Below are 25,605 nucleotides of genomic sequence, written 5' to 3'. Positions count from 1 at the left end.
CTCCAGCTGCTCCTGGAGGATCGTGCAGGCGCTGTATGCGTCCTGCGCATGCGTGGAAGCGCAGAACTCGTCAAAACCGGGTAAGGAGCGCAGGCGGGCGGGTGGGCCCTTCGCCATTCCCGGAAGTTACTTACTTCCGGGTTCGCCGACCAACCGGTTCGCGGGGACTGCTGCGAACCGGTTGAAACCCACCCCTGACGTGTTCTATAGAAAGGAGAAAACAAACATAAAAACATAGAAAACTGATGACTGAAAAAAACCTATTGGCCCATCAAATCTGCTCTTTGAAGGTTTTAAAAAAATATTTACCGGTATATCTATTTTTAAAAAAATAGTGTTAAATGATGGACATGTGTTTATCCCAAGCATGTTTAAACTCAGTTACTGATGTTTGACTTACTATCTATGTTTGAAGTTGGTTCCAAGTTTCCACTACTCTTTCTGTGTAGTAATACTTTCTAACATTACTGTATTTTTCAGAGTATAAGACGCACCAAGATTTTGAAGAGGCAAATTTAAAAAAAGGGTTTTGCACTCTGCAGACCTCCCAAAAATGGCCCGGTTTTTTTTTGTGAAAATGGGCACTTTTTTGTCAAAAAAAGGGGCATACGTAGCCTTTAGGAGGTTTGTAGAGTGCTCCTGGGGACTGGCGGGGGGGGGGGAACTAGCAAAAAAGTGCCCTTTTTCACTCACTTTTGCCGTCCTCATCCCATAGGAGCACTGTGGAAGCCTCCTAAAGGCAATGCACAGCCATTTTTGCAAAGGGGGCAGGGTTTCGGGAGGCTAAAAATGTTGTATTCCGTGTATAATATGCACCCAGATTTTCACCCTCTTTTTTGATTGAAAAAGGTGTGTCTTATACTCCGAAAAATAGGGTACTTTTGAACTTGCTTCCTCCTGTCAGTTTGAGGTTATATTCTGGATGTGTTCTTGATTTTGGCTTAATATTGAAAATACTGCCTTCCGGGGTGGATTTGATTTAAATCAGGTTGGTTTAAATCACGATTTAAATCACTAGTAAAAAGGCTTGATTTAAATCAACTCAATTTAAATCATAATTTTTAACGAGCAACTGTCATCTCGCAGCAGCTCCTCCTGTTTACCCACCGATAGTCCCAATATTGCAGAACATACAGCCTCATGCTACATAACTAAGCTCCATTTCATGCTGAATAAACTAGATTATGAATGTATCTAAATAGAAAACTATCTTTAGATAGATTTTTTACTCCAAAAGCATTTTATTAAAATAAATTTGATAAAAAAATATGATTTAAATTTTTAAAAAATCCGATTTAAATTTTAAAAAATCCGATTTAAATTTTAAAAAATCCTTTTTTGATTTTTTTTAAATCATCAATTTTTTTAATCCACACCTGCTGCCTTCTAGAACCATATTCACACCCTTAATATATTTAAAGGCTTCAATCCTGGCCCCTCTTTCCCTTCTGTCCTCCAGGCCAGGGATCTCCAACCTTAGCAACTTTAAGAGTTGTGGACTTCAACTCCCAGAATTCCTCAGCCAGCCACAAGTCTTAAAATTGCCAAGGTTGGAGACCTCTGCTCCAGGCTGTAGTATTTAGTTCCTCCGTGCAACACGCACATGCCATGAATCGTAGACTGAAAGTCAAGGAGAATCCAGCTTTGAACATTTGAGAATAGTTTTTCTCTTTCTCTATGTACTCTGTTTCCCTGAAAATAAGACCTCCCGGGATAATAAGTCCAATCAGGCTTTTGAGCGCATGCGCTAAAATAAGCCTTCCCCTGAAAATAAGCCCTCCCTCAAAATATTTAAATGCATGCGCAGCCAGTCCATCATCCCTCCCCCCAATTTCCTCTGGTTGCTTGCCGCGCAAACAATACGAGGTGAAGAGGCTGGAGGGAGGGAAAACTGAGGGGGCAACATGCCCCATGCATCCCATACGCCCTTACCCAACAGCCGCTCCCACAACCCTAGCCACCGTGCCCCTTCTGTCACGCTAATGGCTGCCGCAAAAAGAGCAGCAGGCCCAGCGATGCGCCTCACGTCTCGCTGCCGTAGCAGCGCAACACAGCAGCAGCCATGAGGTGACCACCCTCGCTGCCTCCTGTACCTTAAAAATAATAAGACCTCTCCAAAAATAAGGCCCAGTGCTTATTTCAGGGGGTCAAAAGAAAAGAAGACTCTTATTTTTGAGGAAACGGGGTATTTTTTAGGGTGATAAAATGCTCTACACAAGAAGTCCTTGTCTCCAAATTGGCGCTATGGAATAAGTTGCCTGTTCTTTCACCCTCATATGCTGGTCCAGCAGAGGCAGTGATGGGTTTCAAAAAAATTTAGAACCTCTTCTGTAGGTGTGGTCTACTTTGCCGGCCATGTGACTGGGTGGGAGTGGCTTGCCAGCCATGTGACCGAGTGGGAGTGGCTTGGCGCTTAGCAACCAAAATGTTGGCTCAGGAACTCTGGCATTGAAGTGTGCAAGTCTTAAAGCTGTCAAGTCACAAGACCCTTGCACCCCTAACCTTTTAGGAAAAACCCAGGGGTGTTCAAACTTGACAGCTTTAAGACTTGTGGACTTCAACTCCCAGAATTCCTCCTCCAGTCATGTTGGCTGAGGAACTCTGGCATTGAAGTGTGCAAGTCTTAAAGCTGTCAAGTTACAAGACCCTTGCACCCCTAACCCTTTAGAAAAAAAAACCAAGGGTGTTCAAACTTGACAGCTTTAAGACTTGTGGACTTCAACTCCCAGAATTCCTCTTCTCGCTCTTCATCTTGATGATGTGCAGACGGGCTGGGGGAGGGAGCTGGAACCGGTTCTAAACGGCACTGTAGATTTGCGGAACCTCTTCTATAGAAGAGGTTAGAACTGGCAGGAACCCACCCCTGAGCAGAGGTTTTACTTCACCTATTCTGCCCTGCTAGCTATTACCATGTAAACAGAAGACTATTTACCATTGATGGCTCCTTAGTTTCTCCCCAGTGAGCTGAAGGCAGTACATGCTGAACACGTAAACCTTCCACGTTTAGGGTTTCCCATGAACAAAAGCGGCAGCTAGCCAATCTTAAATTTTTCCTCTTTTTTGGGGTGTGTGTGCATATCATGCTCGTAGCTCCCATAGATGGAGGGATGCTACAACTTTTTCTTAGGTAGCCGGAGCCAAATATTTCCTCAGAACGGAGTTACTTTCCTGGAGACCGACAAGTTTCAGGAGAGGAAGTCGCCGTGAATCGGGCGAAATTCCCTCTTTTCTTAGAACCCTGCAGCCAGACGACAAGTACGTGCAACCTGACACGTTGTGTAGGGAATTGTGGAGAGAAACAGCCCTTACATCCCCTCCCATCTCCCTTGTGGGAGATGATAAGTCTGCCGGTGGGAAAGTTTGTCACTGCAAGGAGATTCTATTGTATATCACAGATACCAAAAGGTAAACAGCACCTTGGCTGGCTGAAGCTGTGTGTCCATACACGTAGGCAAGTTCCCAAGGCTGGGCCTTTCGTAGGTAAACGTGGGAGTGTTTCAACACACATCTTAGGGCAAAGGAGTCTGGAATGAGCTGTACACTATACACACAATGGGCATTGACCTGCTCCATTTAATATGGTTTAACCTTCCTTAAATGCAGCAAGGTAGAAATACCAAAGTCAAAATAGAAAAGGATTTTCAATATTTTATGAGCTGGTTTTATGCACATCTTATATTGTTTGAATAAGTTCCTGGTCTTAATTAAAATCCAGGTAATATATAAACATTGTCACCAACAATGTACGCCCAGTGTTACCAAGATAAAGCATTATTGGTAGTCCTCGACTTACGACCACAGTTAAGTCCAAAATTTCTTTTTCTCCCCACGCTTCATTTGCCACTAGTTAATCACTGCAATTGTAAAGTTGGTAACACACAGTTTTTAAGTGAATCTTGTTTTCCCTTTTGACCCTGCTTGTCAGAAGGTCGCAAAAAGTGATCAGATGACGTCGCCGGGGCACTGCAACCGTCGTAAATATGAGCCAGTTGCCAAGCGTATGAATTTTGATCCCGTGACCATGGAGAAGCTGCAACTATCATAAGCATTTTTGCCATGGCTATGGCCCTCGTAGTAGCCAAATTTGTGAGAGTGACCCAGTGGTGGGATGCAGCCAGTTCGCACCTATTCGGGAGAACCGGTTGTTAACTTTCTAAGCAGTTTGGAGAACTGGTTGTTGGAAGAAATCTCCTTTTGTTTTTTTCCACTTTGCAGGGCTAATCCTGTAAGGAAGGCAGGAAGGAAACATTTTAGTGTTGTTTCTAGCCTCATCTTGATTGCCCTGCTTACAGAAACTGCCTCTCCAGTTAACCCTTATTACATTGGAACAGCTAAGGCGAAGCGCCCGTCAACCTGAGTGACCTTGAGTTGGCCAAGCCCACCCAGTCACATGACCACCGAGCCCCACCTACCCAGATAGTCATTAAGGCAGAGAACCGGTTGTTAAATTATTTGAATCCCACCACTGGAGTGACCGTAACAAAGTTGGAGAGTATTGATATTAAAAAAAAGTAAATTTAGAAAAGGGAAAACCGAAACTCAACTGACCCGACCAGGAGATATTTTGGAATAATTATTTTTAAAGTAAAGAGGCATTTGATTCTTTTCCCCCCCATTCAATATCTCCGAAATGTCCATTTGGATTTCTGGATAACCTATATAATACCCATGGTGGCGAACCTTTTCGGCACCAAGTACTGAAAAGGGAGCGCATGCGTGTGGAGCACAAAGTCTCAAAAAGGGAACCGTTGCAAGCATGCGCACATGCTCATCTGCGCCGCAACCAGGAAGAGGAGCTGCCCAGGGGGCATTGCTGCCGCGCACACGCTGATCAGCCAGCCGCCGTGCATGCTCACACCAAAAAACGGAAGACCAGCTCTTTTGGTTTCCAGCACTGGCACAGGGACAAAGGCCAGCTGATCGTTGCGCATGCATGCGCGGCAGTAATCCTGAAGAGGAACGGGCAATGCAGCACGTGCCAGGCAACATGGCTCTGCGTGCCACTTTGGGCACGTGTGCTATAGGTTCGCCATCATGGCCTGTATACCATTAATAAAACACGCAATTATTTAAATGCATTTTAACTAATCAATCAGCTGCTAGAGTTAATTGATAGCACCATAATTCTTCACAAGGGAACCCATGATCTGCTGTGGTGACTTCGCAGTGCAAATATGTGGGATTACCACGCTGGGCAGGACTCTCTCTGCATCCTGGATCCAACCTGTGTAACCCAGCAGCAGAATTCCTAAAATTCAGCACATCTTAATTTTATGCAACCAGAGAGGTTACTTCTCGTGTTGAAAAAGCAAACCAGCCAAATCTGAATAAGTTTGCAGAAGTGTGCTTGCTGGTTGTTGTTGTTGTTTGTTTTAATTGCTAGGGTCTTCCCTGACTAAAATGATCTTTCCTTTTATTGTGACAATTCCTGTCTTCATTCAAGGAGTCTGCTGAGTCCGTTTCCATCTTAGGGTGTTTCTCCTGGAGCGCCTTTCCTTAATCACCGCCGACGTGAGACCATGTTGGGTAAAAGAGAGCAAGGAGGAAGTAATTTGCCCGGCGTAACGTGGTTCTTTTTTTAAAGCCAGTGAGAATAGTTTTTCCTCTTGGAAAACTCAGGCATTTCCTTAATTTCCTCTCTTGGAGCTTTGTCTGGGTGGGGATTTCAGAAAAGGGTGTTAGTAAGCACGGGGCAGGCTGACCCAACACACAGCCAAACGCAGAGCATTCCTAGTTAATGGCAGGGGGGGGCCATGAGGACAGGAGGAATCTGGGACAAAGTTCTCTCCCACCTACCCACCCACCTCCAAAGAAATCAATTCTGCAGACAGAACATGCGGCCTACTTCCCACACCAACAGCAAGGCTTGCTGCACTTTTTGAGTTAAAGAACTCCTCGACTTGCAGCCGAAATTTCTGTTGCTAAGTGAGACGCTTGTTGAGTGAGCTTTGCTTCATTTTCCTTTCGTGCCACAGTTGTTAAGTGAATCGCTGCAGTTGTTAAGTTAGTAACATAGTTGTTAAGTGAATCTGGTTTCCCCACTGACTTTACTTGTCAGAATGTGAGTAGAATAGAATTAGAATGGAATGGAATAGAATAGAATAGAATACGTGGAGCGGAGCAGAAGGAACGGAACAGCAACAGGAACAGGAACAGAACAGAACAAGAATGACAGAGTTCGAAGGCACCTTGGAGGTCTTCTAGTCCAACCCCCTGTTTAGGCAGGAAATCCTATAGGGTGTCCTGTTCGAGCTAGGGGTTGGACTAGAAAACCTCCAAGGTTCCTTCCAACCCTATTCCCCCCTCCCCCTCCCTCCCTCCTCTCTATCTATTATCTATTTATAAAATGCCCATCTTACCATAGGGTAATTCTCAGCAGCTTACAATTACAACATAAAATGTTAAAATCAAATCTTACAACCAAAGATACATGGGGAGGATGGGGACAGAGAGGTGGGAGGAGGGATCTGTTATTATTCAATCAACCACCTCCATTGCACTGATCCCTCCACTGGGGCAGTGAGTCAACTGGCAGAGTCAGGTCTTTAGGCCCTTATGAAAATATAGGAGGGTTGGGGTCAACCTCACATTCGGGGGTGGCAGGATATTCCAGAGTGCAGGAGCCAACGCAGAGAAAGCCCTCCACCTGGACTTCCCCAGCCGGAATAATTGGGCTGACGCGACCCGCATCATGCCTCCTCTGCCGGCATGTTCTGAGTTCTAGTTGGGTAGTGAAATCACTGCAAGTGAACAACTGAGCTCAGAGAGCACCAAGAAACGCATAAATCTATTTATTGCAAGCACCGTCTGTTGTGGTCCGCCAGTGGCCAGCAGAGGTGGCAGCAGAGTTGGACAGTGAGGAGGTTGGGGAGGAACATGGGCCAGTCCTGGAGACTGGGGAAAGCTCAGACGAGGGCTCTGCGTTGGAGGCAGAGAGGGGGCCAAGGCCATTTGTCAGTTCTCAGCTGTCTTCAGAGCTAGACAGCAATGATGCAGAAGAACAGCTGGAGCCCGTTCCCAGTGTGTGCATGCGCAGAGCTGCCTGAAGGAAAGAACAGCTCAGAAATCAGGGTCGACTTGAGAGTAAAGCCACAGGTGGAAGGTGATTGGCCCCTCCCATAGGAAATAAAAGAGGAGCGAAAGGGGAGGGGGCTTTTGCAGGAAACAACTCATTTGTTCGGTCGTTAGATTCGTTTCAGGAGTGTGAAGATCTGTCCGTGAACCTCAGATACTCTGTGCCCAGCCTTTCCTTGCACAGCGCCTCCTTTGGAAAATATTTACATGGCAGCTTTCCAAGATAGATAAGGTCTGTGGTCATAACTTCACCTTTGAAAGTCTGTTTGCCAGGCCTTGCTGAATGTGGATGAGAGGAATTCACATTCGTTTAATAAAAGGGGGTTTGTGTGGGACCAGGACTCTGCCTCGTGCTTTTTGGGGAAGCCGAGGTCAGAACAGTATCCGAAGAGATCTTTGGCACAAGACAGCTAGCCTTTTGCATAAGGAAAAGAAAAAAACCACAGGCAGAAGAGCCTAAGGGTCTGGGAAGTCTGCGGTCATGTTCTCAGTGCATCTGGAAATGGCTAGGTTAGGGAATAGCACCTCTTAGCTTTAATTTGCCCACTTTTGCAGCTCTCACGTTTCTTTTGTAAAATACATAAGTTGGGTTTGTGATTCCTGGCTGCCTTTTTCAGTCCTCTTTACTGTAGGCCACCCACGGAAACATCGATTTGTCCAGCAAAATGCCTTCGTATTTATTTAGGCCCTGAAAAGAAACACGGCTCTCAAAACCGCAGTAGAACAAAAACTGTATTAATCATCGTTAATACAGCCAGCAATTTATCTGATTGTAACACAGCTTAGAACATGGAACACTTGGCTCCGTCGTCTGAACTCGCATGGCCGAATCGGGGTGTAGGATGAATTTTAGACAGTGTTCTTTCTGACAATGAGATCTCTCACGGTTTTGCCAAATTAAATTTCCTAGATTTTGGTTCAGATTCAGTTGTGGCCTGAATACATACATCTAAAGGGAGCCAGGTGTGGAAAAGGATGATGGTGGAGATGGTGGAAAAGGATGATGGTGGAGATGGAATGGAATAGAATAAGTTACAATCCTTTTTGACAGTACTAACATAACCATTTATTATTCGAATACACTTTTATACATTCCCAATTATTCCTATATCTATGCATCTATGTTTCTAAGCTATACGTTTCATGTTCCTATTATTTATCCATTGATAACAGTTTTCCCAAACTGTATAATATTCTAAGTCTTCCTCATCCTTTAACTCCAATGTGAGTTTATCCATCTCTGCGCAATCAAAAATCTTTTGGATTATGTATGTAACATATACAAAACTATTTTTAAAGGTATTTGTATTTTAAAGTTTTTAATTTTTCAATAAAGCTTTAAATTTTTTTAAAAGAATAGAATAGAATAGAATAGAATTCTTTATTGGCCAAATGTGGTTGGACACACAAGGAATTTGTCTTTGGTGCATATGCTCTCAGGGTATATAAGGAGAATAAAATACATTTATTAAGAATAAAAAGATACAACATTTAGTGATAGTCAAGGCTACTAATGAGCTATCAAGTTGTATTAGGAAACAAATAAAAACAATATAAATTGAAAGATACAAGCAAGGGCTAACTCGCTATTTGGAAATTTTAAATTTATCGGACTTGAACATTCTGATTCTACAAAAAACCACCCTACTTGGAACAGCTTATATCCTCCGATGTTACTTTAACAGTTCCTAGGTCCTTGGTTAGGACTCGAGCTGTTGAGCTACCAACCAAAGATTAACCAAATAATAATAATAATAATACTAACAACAACAACAATAATAATGATGATGATGATGATGATGATGATGATGATGATGATGATGATAAGAAAAAAGTATGGTTCATTGACATTGCAATACCTGGAGATGCACGAATTGAAGATAAACAGCAAGAAAAAAATCACAAAGTACCGGGACTTGTAAATTTAGTTGAGCGACTGTGGAAAAAGAAATCGTGTGTTGTCCCGATTGTAATTGGAGCCCTTGGAGCAATACCCAAAGGGCTACCTCGCTATTTGGAAATTTTAAATTTATCAGACTTGAACATTCTGATTCTAAAAAACCCGCCCTACTTGGAACAGCTTATATCCTCCGACGTTACCTTAACAGTTCCTAGGCCCTTGGTTAGGACTCGAGCTGTTGAGCTACCAACCAGCCCCAAAGGCTGTGAATCTCACCAAAGATCAACCACATCATCATCGTCGTCATCATCATCGTCGTCATCATCATCATCATCATCATCATCATCATCATCCAGTCTTAGTAAATTATTTGACAGTGTTGTGGGAATTAGTTGTTAAGCAGAGTGGATGGGTGGGAATTGCTCCATATAAAAGCAAACAAGAATTTAAACTTTCATTTCCCAGTAGCCCTTGTCATAATTGATTTCCTTTTTTCAGTGCCATTTGTAACTTTTGAACAGTCACTAAATGAATGGTTGTAAGTTGAGGATGACCTTTTCTGCAGTCTTGATCTATTGAAGTTGGGCCAATTTAGAAATGGTTAGTTTTCATTGGCATCATGTGGAGTTTGATTTATTTAGGGATTGTTCCTTCTGAATTCCATGCCGCTGATACGTTTTACTTGTTTGTTTTTAATATGGCAGGGGGGAAAAGGAGGGAGGGGGGTTATAATTGAATAAATCAGATTTCTGTAGCTCTTTTGATATGAAAACTATTTGGCAGTCTCCATCCCATTCATTCTCTCTGGGAGTCATTCTGTAAACAGAAATGTGGATGCAAAATTAGAATTCTGCCTTCTCAATTTTGCATGTGCTACAGATTTGGGGCTACAATAAGGATTAAAGCATGATACAAAAAAATAAATAAAAAGAGTAAAGACAATATAGGTAGGCCTCAACTCATGACCACAAGTGGGAGCAAAACGTCTGTTGCTAAGCAAGGCTGTTAAGTGTCATCCTGGATCTTAGGATACCTCCCTTTTTTTGTTAAGAAAATCATTGCAGTTGTTAAGGGAATCACGCAGTTGTTAAGTGGATACAGCTTCGCCCATTGACTGTGCTTGTTGGAAGTTACCTGGGAAGATCACAAATGATGATCACATGAGGAGAGGAGGAGGAGGAGGAGGAGGAGAAGAAGAGGAAGAAGAAGAAGAAGGAGGAGGAGGAGGAGGAGGAGGAGGAGGAGAGGAGGAAGAAGAAGAAGAAGACGATGACATCCAATGTGAGAAGAAGCAGGGATGCTACAGACTACAAGCCTGGCGAACTTCAAGTTTTGCTGGCTGGGGAATTCTGGGAGTTGAAATTCTGCAGGCTTAAAGTTGCCAAGATTGGAGACCGCTGATATGGAGGACTTCCATCTCGAGCTGGTGTAATGGTTAAATGCAGCACTGCAGGCTACTTCAGCTGACTGCAGTTCGGCTGTTCAAATCTCACCGGCTCAGGATTGACTCACCCTTCCATCCTTCCGAGGTGGGTAAAATGAGGACCCGGATTGTTGTTGGGGGCGATATGCTGACTCTGTAAACCGCTTAGAGAGGGCTGAAAGCCCTTTGAAGCGGTATATAAGTCTAACTGCTATTGCTATTGCTATTTTTGGCTAATAGATACAGATAGTTCTCCCCTTATGACCCCAATTGGGACCAGAATTTCTGTTGCTAAGCAAGGATATTGTTAAGTGACCTACACTTGATTTTACGGCCTTTTTTGGGTCATAGCTGTTAAGTGAATTATGAGGTTGTTAAGCGAATCCAGTTTGCCTTATTAACCGTGCTTGTTGGAAGTTGGCTGGGAAGGTTGCAAATGGGGATTACATGACCCTGGGACATTGCAACCGACATAGGTACATGTCAGTTTCCAAGGGACTCCACATTCTGACCATGTGACCGTTGGGATGCGGTGATGGTTGCAAGTGCGAATTCCAGTTTTAACAAGTTTCAGCACTGTTGTAACTTCGAATGGTTGCCAAACAAATGGTGGAAGTCAAGGTCTACTTCTAGAAATACAGGTAGTCCTCGACTTACGACTAGTGACCATTGAAAATTACAATGGCACTGAAAAAAGTGACTCATGACCGTTTTTCACACTTATGACCATTGCAGCATCCCCAGAGTCATGTGAGCAAAATTCAGACGCTTGTCAGCTGGATCACATTTATGACGGTCACAGTGTCCCGGAGTCCCACGATCCCTTTTGCAACCTTCTGACAAGCAAAGTCAATAGGGAAGCCAGATTCACTTAACAACCGTGTTTACTAACTTAACAGCTGCAGTCATTCACTTAATAACAGTGGCACAAAAGGTTGCAAAATGGGACAAAGTTCACTTAACAAATGTTTAACTTAGCAACAAAAACTGGGGCCTCAATTTTGGTCACAAGTCAAGGGCTAACCTGTAAAATGTGAAAAATATCCATTCTTGCGGCCCAACTATTTCACTCCTTGTGCCTTTCTAATCTTGTCCTTTTTCTTCTCCAATTCCTGCAAACGTTCTTTTCTTTTCGCCGATGCCACGTTCCTATTATTCCTGGAGTTTCGAGCAAATACGGCCATTTCTTTCCTGTCTACCCTCTTTGGCCTCCACGAGTGCAAGATTAAAGCGATTTCTTCCGGCGTTGCGTCAATAAAAATAAAAAGCAAAGCGTAGCAAATTGGGTCTCCCTAGGAAATGCCACTTCAAGAGGTGAAAGGAAACGGGCATCTGGAAGAAATAAAACCCCTCGCTGAATCTTCTCTGTCGTTTGGGCCTCGTAAAGCTTCCTGTTGGTGGAGAAAGAGAATGTGGTTTGCCATCCAGTCTTTGAATCTCTCTCTCTCTCTCTCTCTCTCTCTCTCTTTCTCTCTCTCTCTTTCTCTCTCTCTCTCTCTCTTTCTCTCCCTCCCTCCCTCCCTCCCCCTTCTCTCTCTCTTTCTCTCTCTCTCTTTCTCTCCCTCCTTCCCCCCCTTAGGCTGTGACAATTTCTGTCAACTTCCAGTTTTCTGGAGCCACTAGGAAATCTTCCTTTATCAATGACAGAGAGTAGGGGATGCCATCAACGGCTATGGGAACGGCTATTTGCAGAGTTTATACCTGTTCTGACCTAGGCTTCCCAAGATCATGAAGCCGACTCCTCATCCCGATAAAAACCCTTTTATTTAGTTTAAAGTGAATTCATCTCCAGCAAAGTCCTGGCCAACAGTCTTTCAAGAGATTTCACAACTGCAGACCTTGATCAGGCTTGGAGAACTGCCAGGCCGATATCTTCCAAACGCCACTCTGTAGCAGACAATCCTTGGCAAGAAGTCAGGAACAGATCTTCACTCTAAGGAATTGAACTAATTGTCTCCTGCAAACTCCCCTCCCCTTTCGCTCCTCTTTATTCCCTATGGGAGGGGCCATTCACTGTTCACCTGTGGCTTTACTCCCAAATCAGCCCTTGTCCCTTAGCTGTTCCCTTCTCCTGGCAGCTCTGTGCATGCACATATCGAGAACAGGCTCCAGCTGCTCTTCTGCCCCACTGATCTCCGACTCCGAAAGAAGCTGATAACTGTCGGACAGCCCTGGCCCCCTCTCTGCCTCCGACACAGAGCCCTCATCAAAGCTTTCCCCAGACTCCAGCACAGGCCCATGTTCCTCCCCAACCTCTTCACTGTCTGATTCTGCAACCAGATCTGCTGGCCGCTGACGGACCACATTACCCAGCCGCATGAAGGTGCAGGTAGTCTTGACTTACAACCACAACTGAGTAAAATTTCTGTTCCTAAGTGAGATAGTTATTAAGTGAGTTTTGCCTCATTTGAACCACACTTTCTCGCCACAGTTGTTAACTGAAGCACTGCAGATGTCACGGTAGTAAACAGAGTTGTTAAGTGAATCTGCCCCCCCCCCCATAAATATGAGTCAGTTGTCAAGCGTCCGAATTTTGATCATGTGACCGTGGGGATGCTGCAGTGCTTGTTACGCATGAAAAACTTTCTTAAGAAGCCTGTCGTTGTATCTTTGAAGGGTCACTAAATGAACTGGTGTAGGTCGAGGACTACCTGTAATGGAAATTGTTTTCCCAATTATGGTCATACGTCAAGGCCTATCCGTGCCAACTTTAAAAGCTATTTTCAGGGTTCTATACTTTTGATTTATTATTCAAGCACGTTGCACTAAATATTGACAATTAGGCGGATGTTTTTCGCGACTGTTTTCCCTCCCTCCTCCTCCCCCCCCCCAAATGACTCCAAGCGCCTTCTGCCTTTGCCGCCTTCCGTAATCTTTAGCCTCAACAGCTCAATGGCTGGTGTTTTTTATTTTATTTTAAATCTACCCACTCATTTTTCTGACTGGTTTCCTTCACCCCCACCCCTTTTATCTCTTTTGCAGCCCGGTTTAGGCTCACCGATGCTAAACGTCTGTTTTTAAACGTGACCTCCATCACGGGAAATGCATACAAATAAGCAATAAACCCAAACAGAACTAAAATAACATCAGCTAAAACAATCACAGTCACATCCACGGGTAAAAGCATTGTTCCATGCGCAGCCCTAACATGGGAAAAGTACTCTGAATTTCCTAGATCAGATTGTAACTGATTTTCACATTGACTGGTTTGGTTCTCCCAACAAAAGAGGATTTTCTTTTGTGAGTTATTTTTGTGCTCTTCCTAAACTCGGCTGTGCGGCCTCTGCAGTTTTAAGCGGCGCGTGGTGGAGAGAGGCGTTGCATTAACGTTTCCAGGTCTACCTGGCGCCTGGGTCTTAGATAAGGGGAAGCAGAAGTTCTCCCTGCTTTGAAGGCTGGAGGTCGGTCTCATGTTCACTGGACATCTTATTTTAACTCTTTATATTAACTTTTTCTGTAAGCCGCCCGGAGTCCTACGGGATTGGGCGGCATATAAATTTATTAAAAGTTAAAGTTAAAGAGAGTTCTGGAAACCCTTCTGGCTGCAATGGTAAAGAAAATCCAAGTTGGTAATACTTGGCAGTATTACCAAGTGGACGCAGTGGCTCAGTGGCTAAGACGCTGAGCTTGTCGATCAGAAAGCTCGGCAATTCTGCAGTTTGAATCCCTAGCGCCGCGTAATGGAGTGAGCTCCCGTTACTTGTCCTAGCTTCTGCCAACCTAGCAGTTCAAAAGCACGTAAAAATGCAAATAGAAAAAATAGGAACCACCTAAAATAGGTGGGAAGGTAACAGCGTTCCATGCACCTTCGGCGTTTAATCATGCCGGCCACATGACCACGGAGATGTCTTCTGACAGCGCTGGCTCTTTGGCTTTGAAATGGAGATGAGCATCTCCCCCTAGAGTCGGGAACGACTAGCACATATGTGCGAGGGGAACCTTTACCTTTAATATTTGGCACAGATCAGGTAATAATATCCCATAGAACAGCATTCCTCAACCTTGGCAACTTTAAGACAGGTGGACTTCAATTCCCAGAATTCCCCAGCCCAGCATGCACCAATTAAAATGAGTCCCTGGGATTCAGTGACCCAAAGGTATACTCCCAATAAACAAAACAAATCAGTAATTTAAATAGTTTTAATAGTTTTGCACCAAGTGGAAGATCCAATAGGTTCCTAACGAACCTAGCAGACAACTTTGTTTCCCAAAAAGTAGAGAAGGGAACAAGGGTATCAGCCATACTAGACTTAATTCTCACTAACAGAGAGAAAATGATGGAAGGTGTTGAAGCCACAGGAACCCTGGGGGCAAGTGATCATGCAATATTGGAATTCAACATTATGCAAACACAAGTAGTAGAACAAAGTCAAACTGAGTCTTGGACTTTAAGAGAGCTAATTTCAATAAACTTAGAGAGAGCTTGGGAAAAATTCCATGGATGAGAATCCTCAAGGGGAAAACAACTCAAGAAGCTTGGGAAATTTTGAAAAATGAGATTACAAAAGCTCAGTTTAGCACAATACTAATGAAGAAGAAAAATAACAGCTCCCAAAAGAAACCAGCATGGCTGCATAGAGAACTCTCTGACAAATTGAAAGACAAAAAAGTTAAGTATGAAAAGTGGAAAGGGAGACATAACTAAGCCAGAATATCAGCAAATAGCCTGAGCCTGTAAAGATGAAGTAAGGAAAGCTAAGGCTCACAATGAAGAAAGGCTTGCCACAAAAGTAAAAAATAACAAAAAAGCTTCTTCCAACATGTTTAAAACAAAAAAAACGTTAAGGAAACAATTGGTCCACTGCTGGGAGAAAGTGGCAAAAAAGTGACAAGCAACAGGGAGAAAGCAGAACTATTTAACTCATTTTTTGCATCTGTCTTTACACAAAAGGATAAAACAGTCCAACCTATCAAAAACAGCACCACAAAAATCATATTAGGAACACAAATTGAAATAGGGAAGAAAATGGTGAACGAGCATCTGTCTACCCTAGACGAGTTCAAATCACCAGGACTGGATGGATTACACCCCACGGTTCTGAAGGAACTGGCAGATGAGATCTCAGAACCACTGAACTATATCTTTCAGAGATCCTGGAGCACCGGGGAACTGCCAGAGGACTGGAAAAGAGCTGATGTGGTTCCCATCTTCAAAAAAGAAAAAAAAAATAGATCCAAGAAACTATAGACCTATCAGCCTGACCTCAATACCAGGAAAGATTCTGGAAAAGATAATCAAGCAACAAATTAGCGAACGCCTAGAAGTAAACAAAGTAATAGCCAAAAGCCAACATGGGTTTGTCAAAAACAGATCATGCCAGACTAATCTTATTGCATTCTTCGACAAAGTGACAAAATTAGTGGACCAGAGGAATATCGTCAATATAGTTTACTTGGACTTCAGTAATGCATTTGATAAGGTAGGCTATAACCTACTACTAGATAAAGTAGAAGAATGTGGGTTGGACAGCATCACCACCAGATGGATTCGTAACTGGCTGACCAACCGCACTCAACGTGTAGTCCTCAATGGAACTGCATCTACATGGAGGGAAGTATGCAGTGGAGTATCCCAAGGCTCTGTTTTGGGCTCAGTACTCTTCAACATCTTCATCAATGATTTGGATGAGGGAATAAATGGAGAACTCATCAAATTTGCAGATGACACCAAGCTGGCAGGAATAGCCAACACTCCAGAAGACAGGCTTAAGATACAGAAGGATCTTGACATACTTGAACATTGGGCACTGTCTAATAAAGTGAAATTCAGTGGTGAAAAGAGTAAGGTTCTACATTTAGGCAAGAAAAACAAAATGCACAGGTACAGTATAGATGGTACCTTGCTCAACAATAGTAACTGTGAGAGGGATCTTGGAGTCTTAGTGGACAACCATTTAAATAGGAGCCAGCAGCTTCCAAAAAAGCCAACACAGTTCTAGGCTGCATAAACAGAGGGATAGAATCAAGATCACGTGAAGTGTTAATACCACTTTATAATGCCTTGGTAAAGCCACACTTGGAATACTCCATTCAGTTTTGGTTGCCACGATATAGAAAAGATGTGGAGATGCTAGAACGAGTGCAGAGAAGAGCAACAAAGATGATTAGGGGACTGGAGACTAAAACATGAAGAACGGTTGCAGGAACTGGGTATGTCTAGTTTAATGAAAAGAAGGACTAGGGGAGACATGATAGCAGTGTTCCAGTATCTCAGGGGTTGCCGCAAAGAAGAGGGAGTCAAGCTATTCTCCAAGGCACCTGAGGGTAGAACAAGAAGCAATGGGTGGAAACTAATCAAGGAGAGAAGCAACCTAGAACTGAGGAGAAATTTCCTGACAGTTAGAACAATTAATCAGTGGAACAGCTTGCCTCCAGAAGTTGTGAATGCCCCAACACTGCAAGTCTTTAAGAAGATCTTGGATAGCCATTTATCTGGAACGGTATAGGGTTTCCTAGGCAGGGGGGTGGACTAGAAGACCTCCAAGGTCCCTTCCAACTCTGCTATTGTATGATTGTAATATGCAAAGAAAGTTCTAAATTTTCCCATCAAAGGAAAGCTAATGGACAAGGAAGGTGCTGGGCTGGGGAATTCTGGGAGTTGAAGTCCACAAGTCTTAAAAGTTGCCAGGTTTGGAGATCCCTGGCCTATAGCAATAGAGTGCTAGTACTGAGTTTCTAGCAGAGTCCGTTTCCTGATCTTGACTACCTTGCAGGAGAGACAACGAACGAGTCAGATGCCCCTCTTGAGAATGCTGCCGTCTGCCTTGTTGCGCCCCACCTCCCCAAAGAACTCTTGAGATTGCTTGAGCAAGCTGTGGATACGAAACATAACAAAGATCTCCAAATACTGCTGCAGCTGCCTTCAATTGCAAAAGCAGGAGTAAAAATAGCTTTATCTCGGACAGCTATGATCCACTTAAACATGTTCCTCACAGCCTTGTTTCCAGGGAAACCTTGATACTCAGGTGCTGGATAGATCTTCTCCCACGCAGGCACCCCACACATTGATACACACACAGACACACATACACACACACACACACACACACACACACACGGTGAGACCCTTTTATCAATGTGGCTCGCGGAAAAACCATTTCCTTGCATCTGAGCGAACACCGAATCCGTGTCCTGTTGGCGTTTCCGTTGAGGCAGGTCACACAGGGGCATCCACAGGATGCAGTCGGGGGGGGGGGGGGGAAAAGCAGCCTTTTCCAAACTTGGCAAGTTTAAATACCGTGGAGTCCCCAGCTGGGGAATTGTGGGAGTTGAAGTCCAGGCCATGTTGAAGTGGCTGAGTTTGAAAAACCTGGGCCAAGAATGCTGGCTGCAGCATGATTGAGGCTGTGCTGGTTTTTAACGGGCATCACATCTTTTTTTTGACCACACACACCTTGTGGGCACCTTGAGCTGGGTGAAAGAGAGCTGGGAAACGCCCGAGATTTGGAACACTTGGAAGTGTTACTTTGCACCTGTCATATTTCTTTTTCTCACTTGAAAAAAAGAAAGGAGACACATTTGAAAGTCATTCTGAATCCCAGACCTTAAAATTAAAGGTAAGTAATATATACAAAAGGGATGCGGTGGCTCAGTGGCTAAGACACTTAGCTTGTTGATCAGAAAGGTCAGCAGTTTGGTGGTTCGAATCCCTAGCACCGCATAACTGAGTGAGCTCCCGTTATTTGTCCCAGCTTCTGCCAACCTAGCAGTTTGAAAGCATGTAAAAATGCAAGTAGAAAAATAGGGACCACCTTTGGTGGGAAGGTAACAGCGTTCCATGCGCCTTCAGAATTTAGTCATGCTGGCCACATGACCATGGAGACGTCTTCGGACAACACTGGCTCTGCGGCTTTGAAACGGAGATGTGCACTGCCCCCTAGAGCCAGGAACAACTAGCACATGTGTGCGAGAGGAACCTTTACCTTAATATATACAAGTAATACAGCAAACACCTAAAAATCTCCCTTCCTCCCTGTGAGTTTCCCTCTGTATCTTTATTTTGTGTTTTTGTTCACTTTATTTAAAGGAAGAATTTAGAGGAACTTATGATGTTACCTAGTTTGGGCAGTGAAACTGCAAGAAAACAAGCTCAGAGAACATCAAGGACCCCTCATTTCAACCCTGAGCTACAAATGTTCTCTTCTGTTGGAATTCAAAGGGCCCTGGCACAAAGTACTGGGCCGTATCATTTGTTCTGAAATATTTCAAAATAAATTCACATTGCTACGTGCATTTTTCTAGAACATACAGCGGAGAACTGTAATGCACAAGAGGGAAGGCAGCATGAAAGGAGAGAAGGACAAAATATCCAAAACAAAATACAGTGAGTGATAAAAGAACGTCAAAATAAATAATCTTCAGAAGCCCAGAATTTAAAACATCCACATTCAGTTTTCTTATTCAGAAAAGGGTTTATATAGATAAAGGTAGTCTGTAAGAAAATTATAAGGTAAACAGGGAGATGAATTGTTCGAGATAGTTGCAGAATGAATGCCTCTTTTCATGCCAGTCTGCTAAGTGCTGGATAGAGTGAATAAAATAATTCTACTGCTTGCAAGATCACCGCAGATGGAGACTGCAGCCAAGAAATTAAAAGACACTTCCTCCTGGGGAGGAAAGCTATGGCAAATCTAGACAGCATACTAAAAAGCAGAGACATCCCCCTGCCAACAAAAGTGCATATAGTCAAGGCTGTGGTTTTCCCAGCTGCAATGTATGGCTGTGAAGGTTGGACCATAAAAAAGGCTTAGCACCAAAGAATGGAGGCCTTTGGACTATGGTGCTGGAGAAGACTCCTGCGAGTTTCTTGGACTGCAAGGCGATCAAACCGGTCAGTCCCAGAGGACATCAACCCTGACTGCTCTTTAGAAGGGCAGATCCTGAAGATGAAACTCAAATCCTTTGGCCACCTAATGAGAAGGAAGGACTCCCTGGAGAAGAGCCTCATGCTGGGAAAGATTGAGGGCAAAAGAAGAAGGACACGACAGAGAATGAGGTGGCTGGATGGAGTCACTGAAGCAGTCGGCCTGAGCTTAAATGGGCTCCAGAGGTTGTAGAGGACAGGAAGGCCTGGAAGAATTGTCCATGGGGTCGCAATGGATCAGACCCGACTTTGCAACTAACAACAACAACAACAACAACTCTTTGCAAACTAGTAGTTTTGTGGTTCTAGGAAAATGAGTAACACTGCAATTATTACAGATCCTCTACTTCCAAGGAGTGGGGTATTTTTTAAACCAGCAGTCTCCAACCTTTCTGGCTCCAGGGACCGACTTTGGAAGAATAGCTGTCTTTCATGGATCAGCGGGGGGAATGTTTTCATGTATGCAATTTAGATCCCACACATGTACAGAGGAAACTCGGCTCGCTCAACCTAGTTCCCAACAGGCTGCGGACCAGTACCATTCTGCGAACTGGGTATTGGGAACCACTGCTTTAAACAATAGTAATGAAATGCTAAATCTTTTTGCACGCATTTCATTACCAAACTAGGTAACATCATCAGTGCTAGTAAAGGAGTGGGGTTGGTCTCATTTTATATACTGGTCGCTTCCTGTGTTAGTGGGAGTGGTCTTCCTTGATTAGGTTGTTCTTTACTGTTAGCTTATTTATCTGAGTTAGTAGTTTCTTGACGGGGGTATTATTTGCTTCTTGATTGTTGGTCTAGTATCAGACTTAGGTATTGCTTACAAAATTGTACGTAGTAATGTTTTACCTGTAAATGACTTTTTCTGTTTTAAAACGCAATAATAACAGGCGCGAACAACTGCTTTAACCTCAATGTAAATCGTTCTAAACTTGACTATAAAAATATGATTTCTGTAATAGATTTGTCAAAGCCTGGAATGCCCTACCTGATTCAGTTGTCTCAACTACAAATTTTCAGTTTCAGTCACAAATTGACTTCCATGGACCTTACTTCATACTTAAGTGGTCAGTAGAGGGAGCGTGCATAAGTGCACTAATGTGCCTACGTCATAGTATTTTTATTCTCGTATTCTTGTTATCATCGTTGTTTGACAAATTCCAATAAATAAATAAAATGAATAGTGTTATTTTGGCATTAATCTCCGCTCATCGAGGTGTTGACTGATGGTGAGGAGATATTCTGGTCTCTTTGTTTCCTTTTAGACTTTTTGATTATCTCTTTAAAATGGTATGCAGATGTTGTTTATCTCTGCGTGCCTATTGATGTCCGACTTGTTTGAGAGCACCAGACAAATCGGCCATGCAAACCAAGGTAAACATATCATCAGGCCTTTTCTCTGGGTTCAAATGGTGCCGGGCAGACAAAGAGAATTCCAACATTGTGGAATGTCTGCTGCAAGAGTGGGGAATTCAGAAGGAATTCCTCCAATTATCATCCCGGATCATTGGCCATACTGGCTAGATAGGTGGAACTGAGCCTTTTCCATTTTCTGACTTCAAGGGTGGAATTGGGTTGTAAGCTAAATCCATATTCAGTGGTTTAATGGATCTGATGAGAGGGCCCATTCTAAAAAGAGAGGAGATATGATGATTTAATGTGGTTTTCTTACTAGATGGGGAGAAGATTAATATGAAAACATGGAATGTAAGAAATGTTAGGAGATGGGGAGGCAAGTTCTGGAAAAGTAGGATGAGGACCGGAGAGGTTGACATCCAACTGGTAAAGAAGCAACGACTCCAAACCATTTCAGTTTGGACAACAGTGGAGCAGCCACCAAGAACACTCTGGAATTGGTATCTTCATTTAACAGAATAACAGAGTTGGAAGGGACCTTGGAGGTCTTCTAGTCCAACCCCCTGCTCAAGCAGGAAACCCTATACCATTTCAAACAAGTGGCTGTCTAATCTCTTCTTATGAGTGAGCCAATATAGAAAGCTGTTCTAAGGGGCTCCTGACTTGTAGGCTTCTTGGCATCTTACAAGTTGTCATTTGTATTAATTGCGGGCAAACCTCTACTGCAGGAATGGCCCCACTCAATGCTATTCGAGAGGCTTTTAAGATAAAGTCTTGATACCACAGTTGTATGAATGATGCTCGTGAATGTTTTTCCTTCCACTCTCACCTTTTAAATGTCCAGATTTCACATTTGTTTTATATTGAATGCTTTGATTTATCGTAAGTTGTTTCCTTGCCTTACTATCCACTTGACTTTCTCTTTTATTCCAACTATGTGCCTCTTGCTAAGATGTTTTACTCCTGGAATGCAGCAGAGAAATATATTAAGTAAATAATAGGGGTCCAATTGTGCTATCTGTTACCGGATTAAACTATCTTAAAACACCTCGAGTAACAATGAAATTGCCTCTAAGGCAGGGGTCGGCAAACTTAAACACTCAAAGAGCCATTTGGACCCATTTCTCACAGAAAAGAAAACACCAGGAGCCACAAAGGTCCTAAGCGGAAGCCCCCTGTTCAATTCTGGAGCTGACCGGAAGTTCAGTTCCCCCACCATAGAGTCTCCTCCTAGCGTGGCATACTTTTCCCTCTACCTGTCATAACCGAAAGCCCTATCAATTGTGGAGACAACAGGAAAACCCTCCCTTTGCCATAGAGTCTTCTCCTGGCACACTGTGCTTCTCTCCCCCCCCCCCCCCATCGGAAGCTCCTCTCAAAATTGTGGCGCTGACCGGTGACGGAGCCGCAGCAGAGGGAGCAAAGAGCCACATGCGGCTCCAGAGCCGCAGTTTGCTGACCCCTGCTCCAAGGCAAATCAGAAGTGTATTATGCTGATAAAAAGGCAGTTGGGGGGTGGGGGGAGACCAGTTGTGGTCCTACATTTTGTTCTCAAAGTGACGGTCCAGATGCTTCTGCATTTATCAGGGTGTAAAAAGTGATCTTTACTTTCAGATTTGCAAGATTCTGTTAATTAGCCTTGCAATAAAGTAGAATTGCAGTAGTTCATTTGGTTGTTTTCTCTGTCTGGTCTACCTGGGAAAGTTGACACCTGGTGATACTGTACACAGATGGAAAGCATTTTCCCTACTACAATAATTTTGGATGGATACCAGAATTTGAGAAGTCTACTCTAGTCCAAGCATCCACAATCTCGGTTCCTATGCACTTCAATTCCCAGAATACTTTACAGTGGTCATGGATATATGATGTGCAATGGTCTTAAAGCTTTGAAGCAATAGATTTTTTTTCACACTGCATTGCAATGGTGCAGCTTCAGGGGTGGGCTGCTATAAGTTTGCCCGGGTTCGGGAGAACCCGTAGCTAATGTTACGGCCGGTTCGGAGAACCTCCAAATCCCACCCCTGGCTGGCCCCTCCCACCTCGCCCCTCCCACAAGTCTCCATGCGGCCCATTTTGGATGCGAGGTAAGTGCAGGGCCCATGTAGAGGCTCGGGGAGGGGGAAAATGGGCCTCCTGGAACACCTCGGGAGCCAGGGGGAGGAAATTTTCCACCCTCCTAGAGGCTCGAGGAAAGCCTCCAGAGCCTGGGGAAGGTGAAAAGCCTCCCCCACCACCGCTGCAGTGGTGCAGGAGGCCAACTAGGCCACGCCCACCCAGCAACTGGGCAGAGAACCCGTTGCTGAAATTTTTGAAGCCCACTCCTGTGAAGCTCGATTGTATGAATAGCATGCAATTCTACCCTTAATCATCATAAGCTTACTTCTTTCTGGCAACTCTTGTGAATAATTAAAGTGAGCTGTTTGTCTGAACCGACATTTCAAGAGGTTCTGAAGGCCAGGGACAATTACCTACTGCTCCTGACCATAATCATGAGTATTTTCTGGATCTTCTAATTGAGCTTATAACCATCTCCTTTCTCTCTCTCTCTCCCCCCCTGTTTTATGCTAGGGCTGCCATCCATTGCCACATGAAGCAGAAATTGCACACACCAAAAAGCTATTCAGGAGGAGGCGGAACGACCGGAGGTAGGAGAAAGACTTTGCCTTCTGAATTTCTGTTAGTAATTCCCCCTTGCCCCACTCCCCAAAAACTGGTTCTTCTTATTGTCCACGTCAGAAGTGAAGCATAGAGGGAAACTCCAATGCAGGACTCATCCTACCATGTTTCCCCGAAAATAAGACAGGGTCTTATTTTCTTTTGACCCCCCCCCTAAAAATAAGTGCTTGGCCTTATTATTTTTGAGGTGCAGCGCGCCCCTTAACCTCGGCCCGTGGGATCAGCTGATCCAGAGAGGGCCGGAAGTTCTGTCTCTGTTTCTGGCACACTCTCGCCACCCCTAGCATCGCTGGGCTTGCCGCTCTTTTGGCAGCCGCCACTAAGAAAAGGGTGGGCTTGAAGGAGCGGCCTCTCCAAGGCCGCTCCACATGGATGGCAGGTGCATGAGGCATATTCCCTACCTTATCCTCCAGGAAATGGCAGGGACTGGCTGCGCATGTGTTTAAATATTATAGGGAAAGGCTTATTTTCAGGGGGAGGGCTTATTTCTGCGCATGTGCTCAAAAGCCCAATTGGGCTTATTATCCGGGGAGGTCTTATTTTCAGGGAAATGGGGGGGTCTTATTAGCTACAAAGCAAAAGTTGCTTCCAGTGATGGACCAGGATAGGCAGTGAATAAATAAATAAATAAATAAATTTAATTAATAAATTAAAACTAAACTAATCTGAGCAACTGTAAAGTTGTTCTCCTCTCTCTGAAATTGTTTTCTACTCTATACATGCATCACGGGGAAGGCGTTCTCAGGGTGCCATGTTGTGAGAGGCCTGTGGCAGATGCCTCACGATTCCCTCACAGCAGGGATGAGTGATGGCCCTACTGCCCTCGATCAAGGGGCACCTGGAAAAGAGAGCTGAGTCCTCTTCTTAAGTGTTGGGTCCTCAAGTCCTTAAATGGGTCCTTTCCAGGCGTGAAATCCAGCAGGTTCTGACAGGTTCTGTAAAACTGGTAGCGGAAATTTTGAGCAGTTCAGAGAACCGGTAGCGGAAATTTTGAGTAGTTCGGAGAACCGGCAAATGCCACCTCTGGCTGGCTCCAGAGTGGGGGAGGGAATAGAGATTTTGCAGTATCCATCCCCTGCTATGCCCACCAAGCCACACCACGCCCACCAAGTGATACCCACAGGACCGGTAGTAAAAAAAAAATGAATTTCACCACTGGTCCTTTCTCAATCTTAAAGCAAGCAGATTACTTGGGAACTGTGAGGTGTGAAACATCAGGTCCACACAAATTGATTTATTTGCTAAATAGCCTATGCACAGGAATCTTCTTAACTGAAGGATAGCACGTGCTTGGATTTAGATAAGGGTCAACTGAATTCAAGGGACTCCATTTGTAGCTATGTAGGGATTCAAGCGGAGCCCTCTAACTCCACCTTGGAGTTCTGCTACTACTTCTTCTTCTACAGAGAGGAGATCCTGAATAACATCAGTAACTCCTTGTAAGACTTTTCCAACCGATAGTTGGTCTTTGAGAGCATCCCGGGATGCACCTTCCCCAAAATGAGGAAGATCAGGAGAAAAATAGGTACAGGTAGTCCTCTATTTACAACCATTCAGAGTTACAACAGCAGTAAAAAAAAAAGTGTGACTTATGACTGGTCCTCGCCTTCCCACAGCCATGCAATCAAATTTTGGGTGCTCAGCAACCAGCATGTATTTATATAGTAGCTGCAGTATCCTGGGTGGCATGATCGCCATTTGCGACCTTCCCAGATGGTTTCAGATTCACTGAATAACTGCACGTGATTCGTTTAACGGCTGCAGTGATTCGCTTTAACATCTGTGGCAAAAAAAAAGATTGCAAAATTGGGTGTTTGACTCACTTAACAACTGCCTTGCTTAATAAAGTAAACTTTGGTCCCAATTTTGGTCGTAAGTCAAGGACTACCTATAGTGGCCAAGGCTTGTAGGTTGTACCTCAGGATGTAAGTAAGAGATTACAAGAAGTCCTCAGGTTATATGGCCCTGCAATACAGGAAGAATGGAGTACAGATAGACCTTGACTTAATATGAACATAATTGAACCCATTGCTAAGCAAGACAATTGAATGAATTTTGCCCCATTTTACGACCTTTTTTTTACCACATTCATTAAGTGAATCTGGCTTCCCCATTGACTTCCCTTGCCCGAAGTTTGCCAAAGGTGATCACATGCCCCCCCGGACACTGCAACCCTCATAAATACATGCCAAATATCCAAATTTAATCACGTGACCATGGAAATGCTAGAGTAAGAGCCGAAGCGAAGCAGTGGTTCGCGTGCAGAACTGCAGGCTGCTTCTGTTGACTTGCTAGCTCAAGGTTGAC

The 25,605-nt window shown here is 44.0% G+C and overlaps 1 protein-coding gene across 2 annotated transcripts in view; it reads left to right on the top strand.

The window, feature by feature from the left end:
• Positions 1-25,605, top strand: part of CTIF (cap binding complex dependent translation initiation factor) — a 182,600-nt gene that overhangs the window by 83,153 nt on the left and 73,842 nt on the right. For both annotated transcript variants that reach the window (XM_032214565.1, XM_032214564.1), the window contains exon 7: positions 23,191-23,267. In XM_032214565.1, coding sequence (XP_032070456.1) covers positions 23,191-23,267 — 77 coding nt within the window. The remainder of the gene's footprint in view (positions 1-23,190; positions 23,268-25,605) is intronic.

Source organism: Thamnophis elegans, chromosome 3 (assembly GCF_009769535.1).
Source record: "Thamnophis elegans isolate rThaEle1 chromosome 3, rThaEle1.pri, whole genome shotgun sequence".
NCBI classification, from domain to species: Eukaryota; Metazoa; Chordata; class Lepidosauria; order Squamata; family Colubridae; genus Thamnophis; species Thamnophis elegans.
This window is presented reverse-complemented; position numbering and strand designations above follow the sequence as displayed.